The following is a 17,678-nucleotide window of genomic DNA, read 5'->3' on the forward strand; positions in this document are numbered from 1 at the left end:
AGATTTCTACTCACGTCAATCCTAATTCACCTTTGGCTAAGCCCCGCCCCCCTTAGTTACTGTTGCTACCTCCGACAACTTCATCTGGGCTCTGGTTTGGTATCAACATGGCTTATGCTGTGACGGCTCTTCCTGCTGAAATTTTATCCAACTTTTATAAAGCAGCAAATAAAGTGTCCGATAGAAGTAGGCAAAAGGGGCTGCAGTATGCGTTCGAAGGCTTTATTCAAGACATACAGGTGAAACGCGAGCAACAACAAACCATCCAAATAGAGGCAAAATCATAACGGTCACAGTCAAAAAATGAACCGCCGCATATCCTAATCGAGACGGAGGCTGGGACTAACAATATCAGGAGAAACACTGTTCATGCAAAGCTGGGTATGTCTCTATTCACTTCTATAATCGTTATTACAAAGCAAACGGACTACGCGAGTGTTTTAAAGTTGTATTTATTTGCAGCGTGTGCTAACGTTAGCGCATCAACAATTAGGGTAGAGAACCGAAATCATAACCTAAAACTGTCTAACTAGTGTAAATTCACAGTACGGTTAAAAGCTAAATTTATCTTAGAGCAAAAGTGAGCTTGTTGATCTTGAGGGGTTTCGCTGAGGACGTCCACACAGTTTAATCCAAAGACGACACTTGTCAGGATTTGACTTCGGTTTTGGGAAGGGGAAAAAACGGACACCCCCCTCCAACCTCTCTGGGAAACGCGTATCTGTGTTACAAATGCCCCAGGCACAACGCTTAACCATATTTCTGATAAAACTACGACGGTAATCGCCTGCCGAGACCAAAAATATGAGACGCCTGTGTTAAAGTCAATGGAGCGCTGTGAAAAAGTGTCGGACCGCTGTGGGAGCTCGTTCTTGGCTGCGCTGTGATTGGTCAATCTACATTCTAGGGCGTGGCTTAGCCAAAAGCGAATTATGATCACTTACTTGTGTTTTTTATATTAATGATCAATACATGAAACCATTGACCAGGCTACACATGACACGAGTGACTTGTTGTGGTGGTCTCATTGGCACAATTAATTTAGAATAGATTAGATCAGATTATATAGAACTGTATTGATCCCAGATTGATTCCACTCTTGTATGTCACAGACTTCCTTGTTTGGTCACATGCTTTTTCTGCTCTGCGATGATTTGTTAGATATGGTGTGAAAACAAGTCTGACCACCAGATGTCGCTAATGCGCATTGTGGTAAAGTCCCTGTAAAGGCAATTCTAAAAAACATTATACATGAACATTATAAATATTAGAAATGTATTGCTAAAACATATTACAAAGACTGTGAACTGTGAAGTACTGAATTGTGGAGACCGTTAAAGAAATTTTCACCATTGCTGTGTTCCGGATTTTTTGGGCGGGGCTAAAACGGGGGCTCGATGACGCACTGGAGCCCCTGAGCTCCTGGACACGCCCCTACTAAATGAGCCCAGGCAATGAGTTATGGGAAGTGTAGCTCATGATGGGAAAGCCAACAAGACGACAGGAGGAGTGCCCTCGAGTGGAAATCAAGGGCACTCCAGCTGGTGGATGTAACACAATGTAATATTGCTAAGCAAAGTTTTTTTTTTTTTACTTGAAGTACAAACTTTAGCAGGGGAGAAGAACAGTAGTTCTGTTTCTGTTTCCTGCCTTGCGTTTATAGGGAATTTCCTAGGATGGCTGTTTTGGACTTGAGCAAATGAAAGTCTGTGGTAATATTACTTAAAGATACTTTCACATATTAGTTCAATGGACCATTTTTACAGACAGTTATTAACATAGTAAATCTAGGAAAGTTTTTTTATATTTTCCTTTTTGTGTGTGTTTTATATTACTTTGGCATTACATTTCAGAAAACTACTGCTGTGTGGGTGTTTCTATCAACACAACGGCTTTTTCTTCCCTGACCACAGTAATTAATCGCTTAATATTTTTTCTTCTTTTGGAAAAGTCTTAGAAACACTTTTTTTTTTTTTTTTTTTTTTTTTGCTATTGGAGCAAATGGGAATTCAAAAAATTCAATACGGTGTTAAACCCCAGAAAGTGAAAAGGGTCCATTACAAACAGTCATACAATACAACACACATGAAAAACACAAAATGCTAGTTCACTGAACAGCTCTACAGCACAAACAAACAGAACTTCAAAATAAAAGCAACATGAAAAGGAACAAAATTAAAAGTAACATTCAACAAACCCAAAATGTGCTTCATATCATAAAAAAGTTTTCAAAATAGGCTGAGTAGCTGTGCCTTATACATGTAAAGTAATAAGCGCTCTAGTCAGATTAAATTTATTGCCTTTTACATCTCCCGTTTCTGTCCTGTTTATGTGGATACATGATATTTATCTGGTATCCAAGACTCTTGATAATGTACGTTGATAATCTGCTGCTTTTATTGACCATACATTCTGCACTTCCCTGAATCTCTGGTATCATATTCATTACCCTAACTGTTGTTAGTTTATATTGAACCCTTTAAATGTCATCACTGAACATGGAAATGAAATGTAGCATTTCACCTTCAACATCCATCATGAGGTGATGATCTAATCAGGCTTAATCTAAAGCAGAAAATTGATGTTATGAATTGAGGTGCTTAGCTAATTAGACTTCTTAGTGTAGTCTAAAATATGAAAGAACTGACTCATGCTTGTCATCCACAGCAAAGTCATTTAATTGGAATAAATTAATCCTCAAAAGCACAGAGCTAAATTATTGTTTTGCTATTTCTGTTATGTGTAATTCAATTAAATTCATGTATATTTGTATAGCGCTTTTCACAATACATATTGTTTCATAGCAGCTTGACATAAAATGCATGTTTCAGTGTTACAACCAGTTATGTTATCAGTCAGAGATGAGGGTGTCAAAGTAATGTCCATATGGCAGTAATATATAAGATAATACAACCGTTAAGTTAATCAGAGACAATAAACAATAAACATGTTAGGGAATTATTACAGTTTTTACTATAATCATTTCAACATGGATGGTTAATATTTGACAGTTTTATAATTACAATACATTTTATTTATATAGCACTTTTAAAGCTATTTGCTGTGCTTTACAAAATGTAAAAATACATTTATAAAATATAAAATAAAATATATCCGGCAGACATAATAAAACAAATAAAAAATACTACAAAAACCAAAGGATCCAAAACACAAAAAAATTCTTCACAAAGTAATAAAAGCATGTCTGTACAAAATGTTTTTAAATGAGACTTAAAAACAGACACAGATTGCACATCTAATATCCATTGGCAGTCTATAATATTGGAGCCTTCACCACAAATGCTCTGTCACTTTTTGTTTTATATCTGGATCTTGCAGCCAACATGACTAGAATATCTGAGACATCTAACTTTCCAGAGGTGGACCGTAAGAAAGTACATCCTTGAGTACTGTACTTTAGTACACTTTTTGAGTATCTGTACTTTACTTGAGCATTATTTTTTCTGGAAACTTTTTACTTTAACTTTACTACATTTGAAAGACAAATATCATACTTTTTACTCCACTAAATTTCTGTCAAGGTCCTTGAGTAGAAAGCAGTAACGTCAGTCAGTGGATGATTTTGCTTGCAGGGGTTACATTTTAGTTGGAAATGAAAGTCGGGTTGACGTCAGAACCCGACGTCAGATTGACGTCAACATCCAACGTCAGACAGAAAATTGTTCATCGTTTTGGAGCACACTAGCTTATAGATAACAGTAAGGGTAACATATTTACATTTACATTTATTAATTTAGCAGATGCTTTTATCCAAAGCGACTTTAGTAAGTGCTATGAGCTATCTCAGTTCAATCTAACGCAGTACATGTAATTTTTTTTATAATTTTTTTTTATAGATAGAATAGAAGAGAAAGTGTTAGTAGTACTGGATCAAGTGCTGCCAAAAAAGATGCGTCTTCAGTCGTTTCTTGAAAATGGCTACGGACTCAGCAGCTCTGGTTGAGTTTGGCAGATCATTCCACCAGCAGGGAACCGTCATGGTAAAGGTCCGAGAAAGAGATTTTGTGCCTCTTTGAGATGGCACCACAAGACGACGTTCACTTGCAGAGCGCAAGTTTCTGGATGACACATAAGTCTGAAGTAATGAGTTTAGGTACAGGGGAGCAGTACCAGGTCGTTCTGTAGGCAAACGTCAGTGACTTGAATTTGACATATGCATACAAAAGCCAAAAAACTTTAAATAGGGCACTATTTGAGGGATCAGCCATTGTGGACTTTATTGAGTGCACTTATTCAATCTCACATTCAATCCCACTACTGGAACTATATACAGTATATAAAACTGAATGGCTTATAATTTTCCTGATATATAGCACTCTTGGAGGACATCTAAGCTTGTCAGATCATTGGATTGCAGTGATAAATATAACTGTAAATCCTCTGCAAAGCAGTGAAAATGTATGTGATGTTTCCAGATTATGGATCCAAGAGGTAACATCAATTAAAAACAAAATTGGTCCCAACAGGGAGCCCTGCGGAACACCACATTAGAAGGGGAGGGTAAATCAACTCCAACTGACACTACAAATGTTCTATTTGACCAATAAGAATAAAACCAGTCTAATGTACTCTCTGAAACACCCACCCATCTGTGTAAGGTATAATTTAAGATTGAATGACCTATATAAAAAGCTGCAGTCAAATCTAATTACTATATTAAAACAGAGCATTATCCAGCATCCTCTGGCATCAGTAATTCATTAGTTACTCTTAAAAGGGTAGTTTCTTTACTATGGTTTTCTCTGAAGTCTGACTGAAATTTCTCAACAATATTGATTTCATTCATAACCTCCAAGAGTTTCTTCTACTACTATTTTTTAAATAAAAGGTATTTTAGATAGTAGTCTATAGTTATAGGCAACTGCAGGATCTAATGAGGGCTTCTTCAGAAGTGGTTGAACTGTCACATGTTAGAACACATCCAGACACAAGAGAGCGATTCACTATAGACAACGGAACTAGACCTAAAGTCTCAATACCTTCTTCAAACAGTCTTATAGGAACCACATCTGTATGACAACTGGAAAGCTTCAGCTGTTGAACAAACTCATAAAGATCCTGCTCTGACATTGGTGAAAAAGAATACAAACAACACCTCCCGAAATCCTGACTGATTCAATGATGATGAATTGATTTCTTTTCTTTTTAAACCTGGCTTCAGGCTTTTTCAGTTTGCTTTGATAAATGTTTGATTTTGATTGTTGTTTTGTTTTTGAGTAAGATTGTGGAACAGTGTACTTACATCAGTCACAAAGAAAATGAATTTTTTTTTTTTCATATTCTCCTCAAATGACAAGTCACTTTATTGATTTCTTCTAAGCAAGGAGAACACAGTCGAGAATGTTCAGTTTACACTAATGATCCATTACATGAAACAGTTGATGTTTATTGTCATTTGTGTGCATATGCAAATGCAGTGTCCTGTTTCACAATTTGCAGATGTTTTTCAGAAGGTTCTACATTAGTGATTCTTGGGCCAAACACAGCATTTACAGCTGTCATCAAACACGGTGCCTGGGCCACACTTATCAATGTAAGTATTGCCTCCAGCACAGTTATAATATTTGTTGGGATCTTCAGGGTGAGGATAGAGTCCATCTGGCCTTCCGTTACAGAATCCTGGTCCTGGAGCATGAGTGGTGGTGGTGGTAGTTGTGGTGGTTTTTGTGGTTGTTTGTCCAGGTTTAAGGGTGGTGGTTGAAGGCATAGGAGGCAGTTCTGGAAAAAGCATATTAATTAAGCATTAGTTTTTATTGTTTTCTTTTCTTCAAATACAACCAGTCTTGCAAATATGATTTGTTAAAATTCCTACCGATATCCAGAAGATTGCGCAGATGGCCCATGAGAGGATGGTTCCCCTGATTACAGAACTGTCCAGCAAAGTCATCCAGATCAAGCGCCCACACGAAGGCTCCACCAAATTTATTTTCTTTTAGATAACGGACCTATACATTAAGAGGAAAAGAGTGAGTTGTTAGTCAGTTGCTGGCAAATGGTGACAACGAAATCCAACTCCTGTTAAAACTCAAAAGTACCTTAGTTTCAAAACTCTCCTTGGTGTCAAATCCAACCCACTCGCTGTTCTTTGTGGCATAGGGCACCTTCTGATCCTCAATCCACTGGATTGTTGTTCCCTCTAGGAAGCCACAGATCTATAAAGACATTGACAGAATTAGATGTTGAGATTGTTTAAAAGACACTTATGAATATGAATGAATGTATTCCATTTGTTTTCCATTTTGGACAAAATGGCTTTTCCAAATCTCCCACCTCATAGTAAGCCCAGAATCCAGCCTCGCGAGTGTAGACTCCAGCTGAAGCAGGTCCACTAGCTGGGGCTCCAACCTCAGTATCTGCAGATGTCAGACGGAATGTGCGGCCGTATGTTGCGAAACCCATTCTGAGTTTCTCCACAGGGGTACCGTTGTCCCTCCAATAGCGCATAGCGTAATCCTGAAAGAGGAATAGAGTTATCATTTTAAAATGAAGGAATTAAAAAAAAATGTTTGTGACACAGTAAATCAGTTCTTACGGTATTAAAGTAGACCAGGTCTCCGTTGTCCTTTGAGCCTTGGTACAGGGGGCTGTTGTGTCCTGTGAATCTTTCCCAAGTTCCATGGAAGTCGTAAGTCATTATATTGATGAAGTCCAGGTATCTGGAAAAAAAATTATCACACAAATCAGCAGGGGTCTAAACATAGGACCCTACATAGGACAAGCAGTTTTGAAAATGATTGGATGGATGATTTGGTGTCATCATACTTACTTGGCAACCTCAGCAATCTCATATCCAGCATCAATTGTGCCTTGACCAGCTGATACAGCAGCAGACAGTATCAGTTGAGGTCTGCCAGTATCTTTGGCCTCTGCCTTATAGGCCTCAACAAGTTCCTGTGAAGAGACAGATCAATAAAAAATGAAAAGAGCTTAAGTTAGGAAAATGCTCCACAAAATTTGCTAAAAAAAAGACACTGTATTACAAACGGGCCCACCTTGCACAGCAGTGTGAATCTACGTTTGTCTTCTGGGGGACTTCCTCTTGATCCAGGGTATTCCCAGTCCAAGTCCATACCATCAAACCCATAAGTCCTCAGGAATTTGATGGAAGACTGAATGAATTTCTGACGGTTTGCTGCATTGGACACCATGATGGAGAACCTGAGATGAATTTTAAATAGCATTTCAGTTATTCTCAAATATGATAATGACATGACAAAAAAAGACAAATACAAAACAGAATACTTACTGTGATGAACCAAAGTTCCATCCGCCAACAGCCAAGAGAGTCTTAAGAGTAGGATTTCTGTGAGGATAATGGAGATACTTTAGGATTCCACAATATATACATATATATATGAAGACTTCACATACAAAAGCCTCTAAGGGCCATCTGAAATTTACTTCTAAAATGAGCATTTTTATCAAGCTCGTATATTAAGTTCAGTAATTTCACTTTAATGACAATTAATAGGTAATTTCCATTGCCATTAAAGTGAAATAACTGAACATAAACATACAAGCTTCATTCTAGAAGAAAATTTCAGATGGCACTTTGAGGCTTTTGCATCTGAAGTCTTCATATATATAATTATATGTATATATTATGTTAGCATGTCTAACTGCTGCAGTGTTAATTTCTTACTTTTTTGGTATTTGTTTAGAAAAATATCTCACAGAAAACATTGCAAATTATTCAAGAATTTCAGCATCTGAAAAGTGTTAATACACACCTGTTCTTGAGTTCATTGAAGGCTTTGTAGAGAGTCTCATCGTTCCACTCATATGTGATAAGTTCGTTGGCTTGGTTGATCATTGCGAAAGCATAGAAAAGGTGTGTACAAAGGAAAGGGTCGACATTTGCAGGTGTATACTTTCCAATTCCAGGTCTGTACTGGGACCAGTTGGTGAAGTAGCAGCCCATTTCCATGGAGAAGGCTGGTTGTGGATACACAAAGAAGCTCTTAGACAAGACATTTACACACTCAAATGCATTTGTGATATAACCTCTCTTCTCAACATTGCAATCAAATATAGACATTTCATTAAAAAGAAGAGATAAATATGATAATGTGATCTAATAAATACTCAATGACTCACCAACATGGCAGAACACCAAGCCCAGACCTAGAATGGGCAATAATATCAGATAAATGACAAATATAATAAAATAATGAAGTGCATACTTTAAATACCCCTTTGCAGTGTATGTATATAATTGATTACCTGCTATAAGTGTAAGCTTCCCCATCTTATTGCCAATTTTCTATAAGAAACAAAGATCAGTTTCATTAATTACAATAAACTAATAGCAGAAATAAACCTGAAGTTGAATTCTCAATAAAGAAATTCCCTGATGGTTACATACCTGGGGTACCTTAGAGAAAATGGAAAATGTGAGGACGGGCATCAAAACTCTGAGGTTTTTATAGAAGTTGGGTGTTGTCTATGTCATCATCCTAATATGGGATGCTTTATTAGGATAGTGTAAGATATGGTATCTCCTGTAAACTATGGACTTAAATGAGAATAACGTGGAAATAAAAAAAAACCTTTGTCCTATTTAGCACAATTTATGTGAAGCTTCATAGATAAGATGAACAATTGGAACTGCTGTGGTAAAATGTGCATGAATGCTAATATGTCTGCTTTAATATGCAATATTTAGCCATTTAATTCTAACACATTTTAATCTAGTAGAATGTTCAGCTGAAGCCAGATTTGTAGAAATTATAGTATAGTGTATTTGATGAAATAAAGAGCAGTTCATGCATTGACTGACATAGAATACTATTGATGTCTATAATATTGTGCCAAGATCATAAATATTAATATTTATTCATAATCATGTGCTCTTCTAGTCATGATGTAACATGTATCAGAAGAAATGACAGTGATGTCTGGTAATGGCATGATGACAATGTGCAATACATAAGCTAAAAAAAATTATAATTACTCTAAGACAATCAATACTCTGAAGAACAGGAAAAAGATGCTGAGTGAAAAATAAACAAACTTATGTATTGGGTTGGTAGTGTAAATGTGTTCCTAAACTATTTTCTAATTTCCAAAATAGCAATGTTTAACCAAACCAAATGACAAAAAAATGCTACTTCAGCTGTGATATGATCTAAATATTTGGCCTCTAAATAGAAGGTGTCCATGTTGTGTATCAAACTTTTTTGGGGTCAAAATTGTGTGCAGAGGTCTTTACAAAGATGTTTTGATCGGTTAATTCAGATCTCTAACTAAAGTGTTGATGAGACCTTTATGATTTAAGATATTGCATGGTAATAAACTCATATATGTATACGCTCTTGAATGACTCATGGTCATCATTTAAATTAATAAATGACAAAGCTACAAAAATTACTTAAAGCTAAATGACAAAGTGTCCTTAATGAGAGCGTGCAAAGAATCTATCTTCTAAACTTAAACATAACTTTATTCAAATACACTTTTTCAGCAATAATGACCAGTTATAATGATACTCACAACAATTAAAAAACAAATACAATGACAAATTTATTGTCCCCATTTTTTATTTCATAGATAATAACAAGTTAGATTTCAATAACATTTTGACCAGTGACCTAAATGGTTTTCATTTCAGCAATCTTGTCACCTTACAATATCTACAGCTTTCATTAACTAATATTTGAATGCAGTACTGTGATGAATTTAATTTAATCCTTTCATTGCATAAGTTAAGTGTCTGACTGTACACACTTAATAATTTCATGACAAATAACTTTTTGTACTCTGAAAAGATTTAATGCCCCTTCTGTACCAAGGAGCCAAGGGTGACTGATAAATGGAAAAGTCGTTTTGTGGCATCCTTGATATGGATGGGAAAGATGATGATATATTAAATAAAAATAAAAAACATCCTACCACCACTACTTCCACAATCACTCCCTGAAATTATATTTTGGAAAGCCCACCTAAAATGTCCAACTAAACTCTGTTGATAAGGAGGGATGCATCAGTCTCTGAACCTGGGCACCGAACAGCTAACATGAATGTAATGGCAAAATATATGTTTGTCATCTTGTCATCTGACTTGTTTTATGAGATAGATTCTTCATTTAAGACATAAACCTCCCACAGGTAGGAATACTCTTTTCCTCTGGTTCTAAAATCTAAATATAACCACAATAAGTGTCTGTCTACCTACTTCTATCTTGTTTTGATTCCCTGCTCCATGATGAAACTATGATGTCAGAATTCTCCTCTATTGTGTTGCTTTCTTCTTCTCATGTCAAACTGTCAGCAGCAACGCACGATACAAGAGGATTCAGTGTCATTTATCTTACAGGCCTGGATTTGGTTGCACAAAGAATGTCTTTTATTCCTGATGAAATATGAAGGCTGATAACAATAACCAGAGCGGTTCTGGAAGAACTACTGAAAAATCAACCTTACATACAAAATATGTTGTTAGGTTTTAAAAGCTTAGCCTAAAGGTGTGCTATAAATGAATAGTGTTCATAAACAGATCGGACTGGAGACTTGGACTCGGAATCATTCAGTATGTCATGATTTAACAAGCGGATTCTTTCGGCTTCCCTCTTCATGTCCTTATTTTAACTAACACTTTAATAATAATCTGTGTTAGCTCAGAGCTCAAACTGCGTCTCAGGAGCAAGGAGAAGCTAACTGAGTGGAGAATTAGCGTAAATATCTTCATTTACAGTCAGTTCTCTCTACTGGGTCGACTGGTATTTATTCTTGCTGAAAAACGTTGTCAATAGGCTATATTTCAATATATAAATGACAGAAAAAAAGGCAACTGGCAAATGTTTTTTTTCTTAATGTAATTATTTAATAATTATTACTTGTACTTATAATAATTATTACTTGATTGATTATTGTTTTTTAAGTGTCCTTAGTTCTCCATATTGGCACCATCTCATTTCTGTTCGCGTGCTTGCAGAAAGTATGTTTCAGGCCTTAAAGTTGACATGAAACGTATTGTGATAGTCTTTTCTTCCCTGTTGTGGCAAATCCGAGTGTGAAACTGCTTCTCGAACAAGAAAAAAGTAGGGCGGCAGCGCTTGATTTTGCCCATTGGGAATTGATTGGATGGTTGTGATTTGCTTGTTGTGATGTCATGTGAGTGACAGGTTGTCCCGCCCTCACGCCAGTAAACATGTCATCAGAGAAAATATATTTTTGCAAGAGGGAGGGAAAGTTATTTTGATTTAAGTTTACGAGGGCATGGGAATAAATAAAAAAATATTATGTGCAAGGATAAAAAATGTACTGCATTATTTCATATAAAAAATAAGAACTGTCAATCTTGATTTGATGGTGACTTTAATATTGGGTTTGTATGACATTTTACATGAGTACTGGAGCCTGCAATAGGCCTATAAATTATGTTGGATATGACACTAATAAATAATACAGCATGTAAATAATATAATACAAAAAATATAATTTTCTTAACAGGGTTGTTGAAATTCATGGGCCCTGGGACAAAACAGGAGGCACAGAACAAATCTGAATCTGAAAGTATAATTTGAACCAACAACATGTGTGCCCATTGCTGCATTATCACGGTTTGAGAAGACAGTAGGTTATATTAAAATGCACATTGCCATGAATGATATAAATATTTATATGTCAATATATCTGCTTCAGAATGAAATATAAAATCAAAATAAAGAGGGAGGTATGATGAAATCAGAACATAAAGACTAAACTAAATCATCAAACAATCAAAACATAATGTTATTAATAACCTAATTATTAGTATTAACACTTTTATTTTGTCCCAACAGGAAACGTTCTCAGAACTTTGACTAACATTCTGGCATGTCTCAAAGTTCTGAACAAACATTCTTCTAGTATGTTAATAAAATATTTGTTCAAAGTTATGTCTTTAATAATGTTCTCTAAACGGTTAGCACAATAACGTTATTTATAAATCGTTTTCTGAAACGGTCACCCAACTTTTTTAAAATGTTACTATTTTTCAGAATGTTCAGAGAACATTCAAAAGTAACTTTAATATTTGCAAATATTCTAAATCTAAATAACTGGACATTTTGAACATCCGGAGAACATTCAGAAATAGCGTTTTAACTTAATATGAACATAAGCAAAACGTATTTCTAGCTGGTATGTCAAGGAGTGCTAGCTCAAGTGATTTTGTTCTTAATTTTATTGCTGTGCTCATTTTATCTCAGGATTTAGACCCGCGTGACTTTTGTCCCTGTCTGGACCCTTGTCTTTGTCTAGACACACCCGCCACCAAAAATAAGGTACACTACAAAGAACAAATGTACCCCTATCTGATTGAACCGTGACCTGATGTAACTGTCTTGCGAAACACTGCGGTACATACTATCATAAATATTAGCAAGAAGTTGCTGATAGATATCTAGCCTCATAGTGGCCTTGTATTATCTTACAGAAGCAATGTGTCAGTTCATCCGGTTGAGGATAATGTGATAAATCTATGTCTATCCACACGGCAAATTTCCACAGGCCTGAAACATATCATGTTTGTGATGACAAATTCTGTGACTTAAGCAACGATACTGCAGTTTAGTTACACTAGTTTCTAGTTTCAGTAAAAGTAATAATGGTACAGAGCTAGAGGTGAAAATAGGTCACGATCTGTTTTTTTAAGATAAGGTACAGTAACAAGTCTATCTGACAAGATAAGATATACCGTATTTATGGTGTTTGTGTTTGAACGTGAAGAGCTTTAAATATTAGCACACTTTTATTTAGGCTACTATAAAATGTATAGGCCTTTATTCGCATTTTTCCTCACAATCTCAGGTCAATAAAGTAGCTTGAAGTTTTCATTGTATTCTCAAGTGTTTTGAATAGCATTCCATTTCAATCTATTGTGAAAAGCCTCAAGGGAATGGACATACAAACCATGAGAGAAACATCTTGTGTCTGTCAAAGAAAAAAACTCTTAATTTAAAAAAAGTAAATTGTGTAATAATAAATGAATCTTGATTGGTCTGTTAGTAAAATCAAGTAAATCTTGATTGGCCAAATCTGACAAAAATCCTGTTTTTTTATAGGCTAGAAAAATGAACATGTGTGTAGCCCTCCCCGTCTTTCCCCTCACTTTACTTCATGTGGAGTTCCCCATCACTCAAAACTAAAGGGACATGTTGCAGCAACAAAATGAACAGGGGAATAACGCATTTGACAGGTATTTTTGTCTTTGAATCTGTTTCTTAAAATATCAATCTCATGTAAAGGCATCTACTAATGATCTTATTCCATTTTTGTCAGGCCTGAATTTGCTCTTTCAGTTCGGTATGGGTGATTATCAATCCACTGCGTGAAAGATTATTCATTCAAATTACATCACCAAAGAATATACTGCTGACATAGGTTGTATATTTATACTCTTTTTCTCAGTAACCTGTTCTAGACTGGTGTGTTACTTCACAAACTGGTCTCAGTACAGAGCAGGAACTGCTAGATACCTTCCCGAGAATGTGGACCCGGACTTGTGTACTCATTTGATCTATGCATTTGCCATTATAAACTATGGCAATAACATAGCTGCAAGTGAGTGGAATGATGTGGCCCTTTATTCAACCTTTAATGCACTTAAGAACAAGTATGTTTGTAGCTCATGGTCTTATTAATAGTTTCTAGTCTTATTAATATTTGATTTGTCAAATGTTCTGCTATGTGACAAAGACTCATAAAATGTTTGTTTCATTTCTAAAGAAATCCTCAGTTGAAGACCTTGTTGTCTGTCAGAGACCAAGATTCAAGCCAGTAAGTGTTCCTTACTGTGTTTCTGAGTAAAAGTTGCCCTCTACTGGTAACATACCATTTTTATATCTTAAAAACTTTCTTTTTTTTTAAACAAAAACATAATTCAAAAGGTAATTTTGCAATTAATCTGAAATATTTGTAAGCCACATAAATAAGCAGCCATACATTGTCATGTTCACACCAGATTCTCCAATATGTTGTCCAACTGGCCAAACCGTCAGACATTCATCAAGTCTTCTATAGAATTTCTGAGGAAGTATAACTTTGATGGGCTGGATTTGGACTGGGAACACAAGGGCACTCCAGAGACGTGTCCGGAAGATAAGTTGAAATTCACTCTTCTGTGCAAGGTTAAAACTAATAATATGTTTTCAAATAGGGTTGCAAGAGTTTTCCAATGGATCATAAGAGGTCAGAGAGACACCTTATCTGTGTACAATTTTAGTGGTACATAAATTTAACACTACATTTAACACTACCGTACAAACATTTGGAGTTGGAGTTGGTCTTATGCTCACCAAGGCTGCATTTATTTGATCAAATAAAAACTGTAATATTGTGAAATATTATTACAATTTTAAATTACTTTTCTATTCGAATTTTTTCAGGATTATTGGATGAATAGAAAGTTTAAAGCATTTATTTGTAACATTATAAATGGTCTTTACTGTCACTTTTGATCAATTTAATACATCCTTGCCAAATAATTAGTATTATCTTTAAAAAACAAACTTTTGAACGATAGTGTACATGGATGGAAATCAAACCATAATTGGGCAATTTATTGGCAATTGGCTTTTTTTAATCTTACCAAATGTATTGAGGTTTATGCTTTAAAACAAGCCAAAAATACAACTCTCTAAAGGACTAAATAAAACCCTTTTCCAAAAAAACTTTTGTGAAACTTCAGGAACTTCTGGAGGCATTTCTAGCTGAAGGCCAGTCACACAAACATGCGAGACTGATTCTCACAGCAACTGTTTCAGCACAGAAAGAAGTCATTGAAAGGAGCTACAATATTCAAGAGATCTCAAAGTAAGAACAACATGTCAATCCTTTCTTATGATCAGTTTAAAAATGGCAGTTGCAAACAGTTTAAAAATGTGGAAATATTTTTTTTTCTAGGTATTTGGACTTTATTAGTGTCAAGACATTTGATTTTCATATGTTTAAAGATGGCATTGTGAGACATCACAGTCCTTTGTACAGTGCTGTCCATGACGAGGAAAATATCAACTCAAATACCGTAAGCACAGTGATTGATATTGAGCACATGGGTTGCAAGACAGTGAATAACTTTAATTTGGTACTGTGTAGTTTGCATAATTTCATCTTTCATGCAGGATTTTGCCCTACAATACTGGAGATTCCAGGGAGCTCCTGCCAAGAAGTTGTTGATGGGCTTTGCCACATATGGACGTTCCTTCATCCTCACCTCCTCTCAGAATGGAGTTGGATCTCCAGCCAATAACTATGCTTCTCCTGGACCTTATACACAAGAGATGGGCTTGTGGTCTTACTTTGAAGTAAATGGAAACATCATTTGTGGACAGAAACTATAAAGGCTTGCAAATGCTTGTCAGTGATATCAAGTTAAGGAATATTTTCTTTTTTCAAGATATGTCTTTTCCTAAATGGTGGCGTAGTGCAGTGGATTGAAGACCAGAAAGTTCCTTTTTCTGTTAAAGGCAGTGACTGGGTGGGATTTGACAATCTGAGGAGCTTTGAGATTAAGGTAAATTTCAATTGAATCACGTAATATACTGTTATACTTTGATACATGACAAATAACAGAACTACCTTGTATTGTTAAGATAAAATACTTACAGGAACATAGCTTTGGAGGTGCATTTGTATGGGCTCTCGACCTGGATGACTTTTCTGGAAATTTCTGTGGACAAGGCAATTACCCTTTAGTTAACATCCTGAAGAAATGGTTAATACTTGGTGAGATTCTCATAAATAACATTTTTTTATGGTTATTTATGATCAGATTCTGAAATATATTTATTTATTTTCAACAGGTGCAAAAGATGAATTGTACGCTTCCATGGCTACAAGCACGAGCACTCCCAACAACACTTTTGCAACAGTTGGGAAGGGCTCTTCAACGCCAACATGTGTGAAAACTCTCAGCTCTCTTACAGCACTGGGAAGTCAGTTCTGTACAAGTAGATCAGATGGACTTTATCACAGACTGGATTCCCTTAACTCCTTTTATAGCTGTACTGGAGGAATGACAAATATCACGTGGTGCACCCCTGCCGTTTTAAATCATTCTGGGACAACACGACCATCACAGATTATAATTTTCATTACATTAGGAAGTGCAACTCTGTGGCATTGCCTTAGGGGTAACTTACTGATTTGATGTAAAAACATGGATGGAAAGACAACTCAGCACAAGTTTTAAAATCTCTATAGCTTATTTCAGCCTGCTTATGGATACATGTTGAGCATTGTTGTGTTGTTACTGTTAAATATTTTCTTAACTTTTTTTTTTTGACTGCATGAAACGGAAGTTGCATAGTTTCTTCCCTATTGTGATGTATATCAGAGTGAAATGGCTTCTCGAACAAGAAAAAAATGTATGGCGACATTGATTTTGTCCATCTGGAATTGATTGAATAGTTGCGGTTTGCTATTGCTGTGATGAGTACAGGTTGCCCCGCTTTCACAGTATCATCAAAGAAGAGAAGAGATGCTGCGAGAGGGGAAGTTGTTTGGATTATAGATTAAGAAGGCACAGGGCACATGAATTTTTTTTAAAGATAATGACTGTGCACAGATAAATCATGTATTACAAATACTGCAATATTTCATAAAAAAACTGGAACAGTCATTTTGATTTCATGATGACTTAAAAAGTCTGCTTTAAAATGAGCCTAATTTACCTGTGAGCCATTTTAGTCAATAGTCAAGCAACTCCTTTATAATAGAAAAGTGGCTCACTCATTTTTGTTGGATGTAAAAAAAAATGTTTTCTAAAACAAAACTGTTTTAGTACATTACCTCTACACATGTAATGTGAAACAAAAGATGTACTGTTGCATGTATTTACTGGAAAATATGAAGATTATTTCATTTTTCTTATTATTATTATTATTATTATTGTCATAATTATACATTTTATTGTTGATGTCATTAAAATTATACATTAGTAAGTGAGCAACATTGTCTGTGTATTGTATAGTATTGGTTTATTTTTGGCTATTCCATATTGTGACTGATCGGAGCCAGTTTAGAGTCAGTTATAAATAAAACATGCAAAAATAGCTTTTATTCTTTTTATTAGAATAATAATTATTAGATAAAAATCCCACAGTATGGCGACTATTCTAGCCAACCTGACTGCAGTAGCCAGTCAAGATTGCTGTGTTTTCACACGCGCTTCAGTGTTCCTATAACGCCAACACCATGATGCAGTGTTGAAGTTCCATTTCAAAATGCGAACTGTACAAATTTCTTCTGCTGGACACAAAATAAATATTCTTTAAAAAAAAGTCTCCTGCTATTCCTCGCACAATCCCTATTTTATGGCTCCTGAAAACTTGGAATATGGCACATAAATAGTTTAGACTAGGCATTTTCAATGGGGTCCGCAAGGGAGTTTAATAAAAAAACTCTGGCAAACGTTCACACATCGCTTTAACTACTCTGTAGATGCAAACAACGGACACAGCGTTCATGGTATTAAAGAGTGTTCTGGTTCTTGTCTATAAGAGCTTCTCACAGCCTTCTGAAATTTGACAATAGTTCTTCAAAATTTCAAATGAAATCTGAAGCTTTTCCTTTTTTCTTTCAGTCAGCTTCTGCATGCCTGTCTCAAGGCACGAATTGTGTTATTCAACCATGGTTCGGGGGTAGATTTGTAATGTTTAGTCCAGTAGCAGATC

General features: G+C 35.6%; 2 protein-coding genes across 3 annotated transcripts; one reads left to right on the forward strand and one right to left on the reverse strand.

The window, feature by feature from the left end:
- The first annotated feature begins 123 nt into the window (after nt 1-123).
- ovgp1 (oviductal glycoprotein 1) lies at nt 124-17,104 on the forward strand. Of its 2 annotated transcripts, XM_079596783.1 has the most exons (13): nt 5,461-5,554; nt 12,213-12,287; nt 13,068-13,201; nt 13,285-13,308; nt 13,414-13,618; nt 13,732-13,782; nt 13,967-14,132; nt 14,693-14,817; nt 14,908-15,028; nt 15,126-15,308; nt 15,401-15,517; nt 15,597-15,729; nt 15,807-17,104. In XM_079596783.1, exons 3-13 carry the CDS (start codon nt 13,123-13,125, stop codon nt 16,151-16,153), a joined length of 1,551 nt encoding a protein of 516 aa, XP_079452909.1. In that variant the 5' UTR covers nt 5,461-5,554; nt 12,213-12,287; nt 13,068-13,122; the 3' UTR covers nt 16,154-17,104. The 2 variants fall into 2 exon arrangements, with proteins under 2 accessions (XP_079452910.1, XP_079452909.1); XM_079596784.1 differs by lacking the exons at nt 5,461-5,554; nt 12,213-12,287 and adding an exon at nt 124-381.
- Nucleotides 5,483-8,269, reverse strand: LOC306990887 (acidic mammalian chitinase-like; the record flags this gene model as incomplete). Its single annotated transcript, XM_079598208.1, has 11 exons — nt 5,483-5,739; nt 5,834-5,966; nt 6,057-6,173; nt 6,292-6,474; nt 6,554-6,677; nt 6,788-6,912; nt 7,014-7,179; nt 7,268-7,324; nt 7,752-7,956; nt 8,119-8,145; nt 8,245-8,269. 11 exons carry the CDS (start codon nt 8,267-8,269, stop codon nt 5,483-5,485), a joined length of 1,419 nt encoding a protein of 472 aa, XP_079454334.1.
- Nucleotides 17,105-17,678: the final 574 nt, after the last annotated feature.

The sequence above is a fragment of the Phoxinus phoxinus genome (genome assembly GCF_949152265.1).
Source record: "Phoxinus phoxinus genome assembly, chromosome: 22".
NCBI classification, from domain to species: Eukaryota; Metazoa; Chordata; class Actinopteri; order Cypriniformes; family Leuciscidae; genus Phoxinus; species Phoxinus phoxinus.

What these genes read in the sequence shown, in the direction of transcription:
- ovgp1 (XM_079596784.1), top strand. Translation starts at nt 13,123, where the DNA reads ATGTGGAGTTCCCCATCACTCAAAACTAAAGGGACATGTTGCAGCAAC. An exon ending in AATATTCAAGAGATCTCAAA is followed by an intron (nt 14,818 to 14,907) that starts GTAAGAACAACA and finishes TTTTTTTTCTAG; the next exon opens with GTATTTGGACTTTATTAGTG. An exon ending in GAAGAAATGGTTAATACTTG is followed by an intron (nt 15,730 to 15,806) that starts GTGAGATTCTCA and finishes TATTTTCAACAG; the next exon opens with GTGCAAAAGATGAATTGTAC.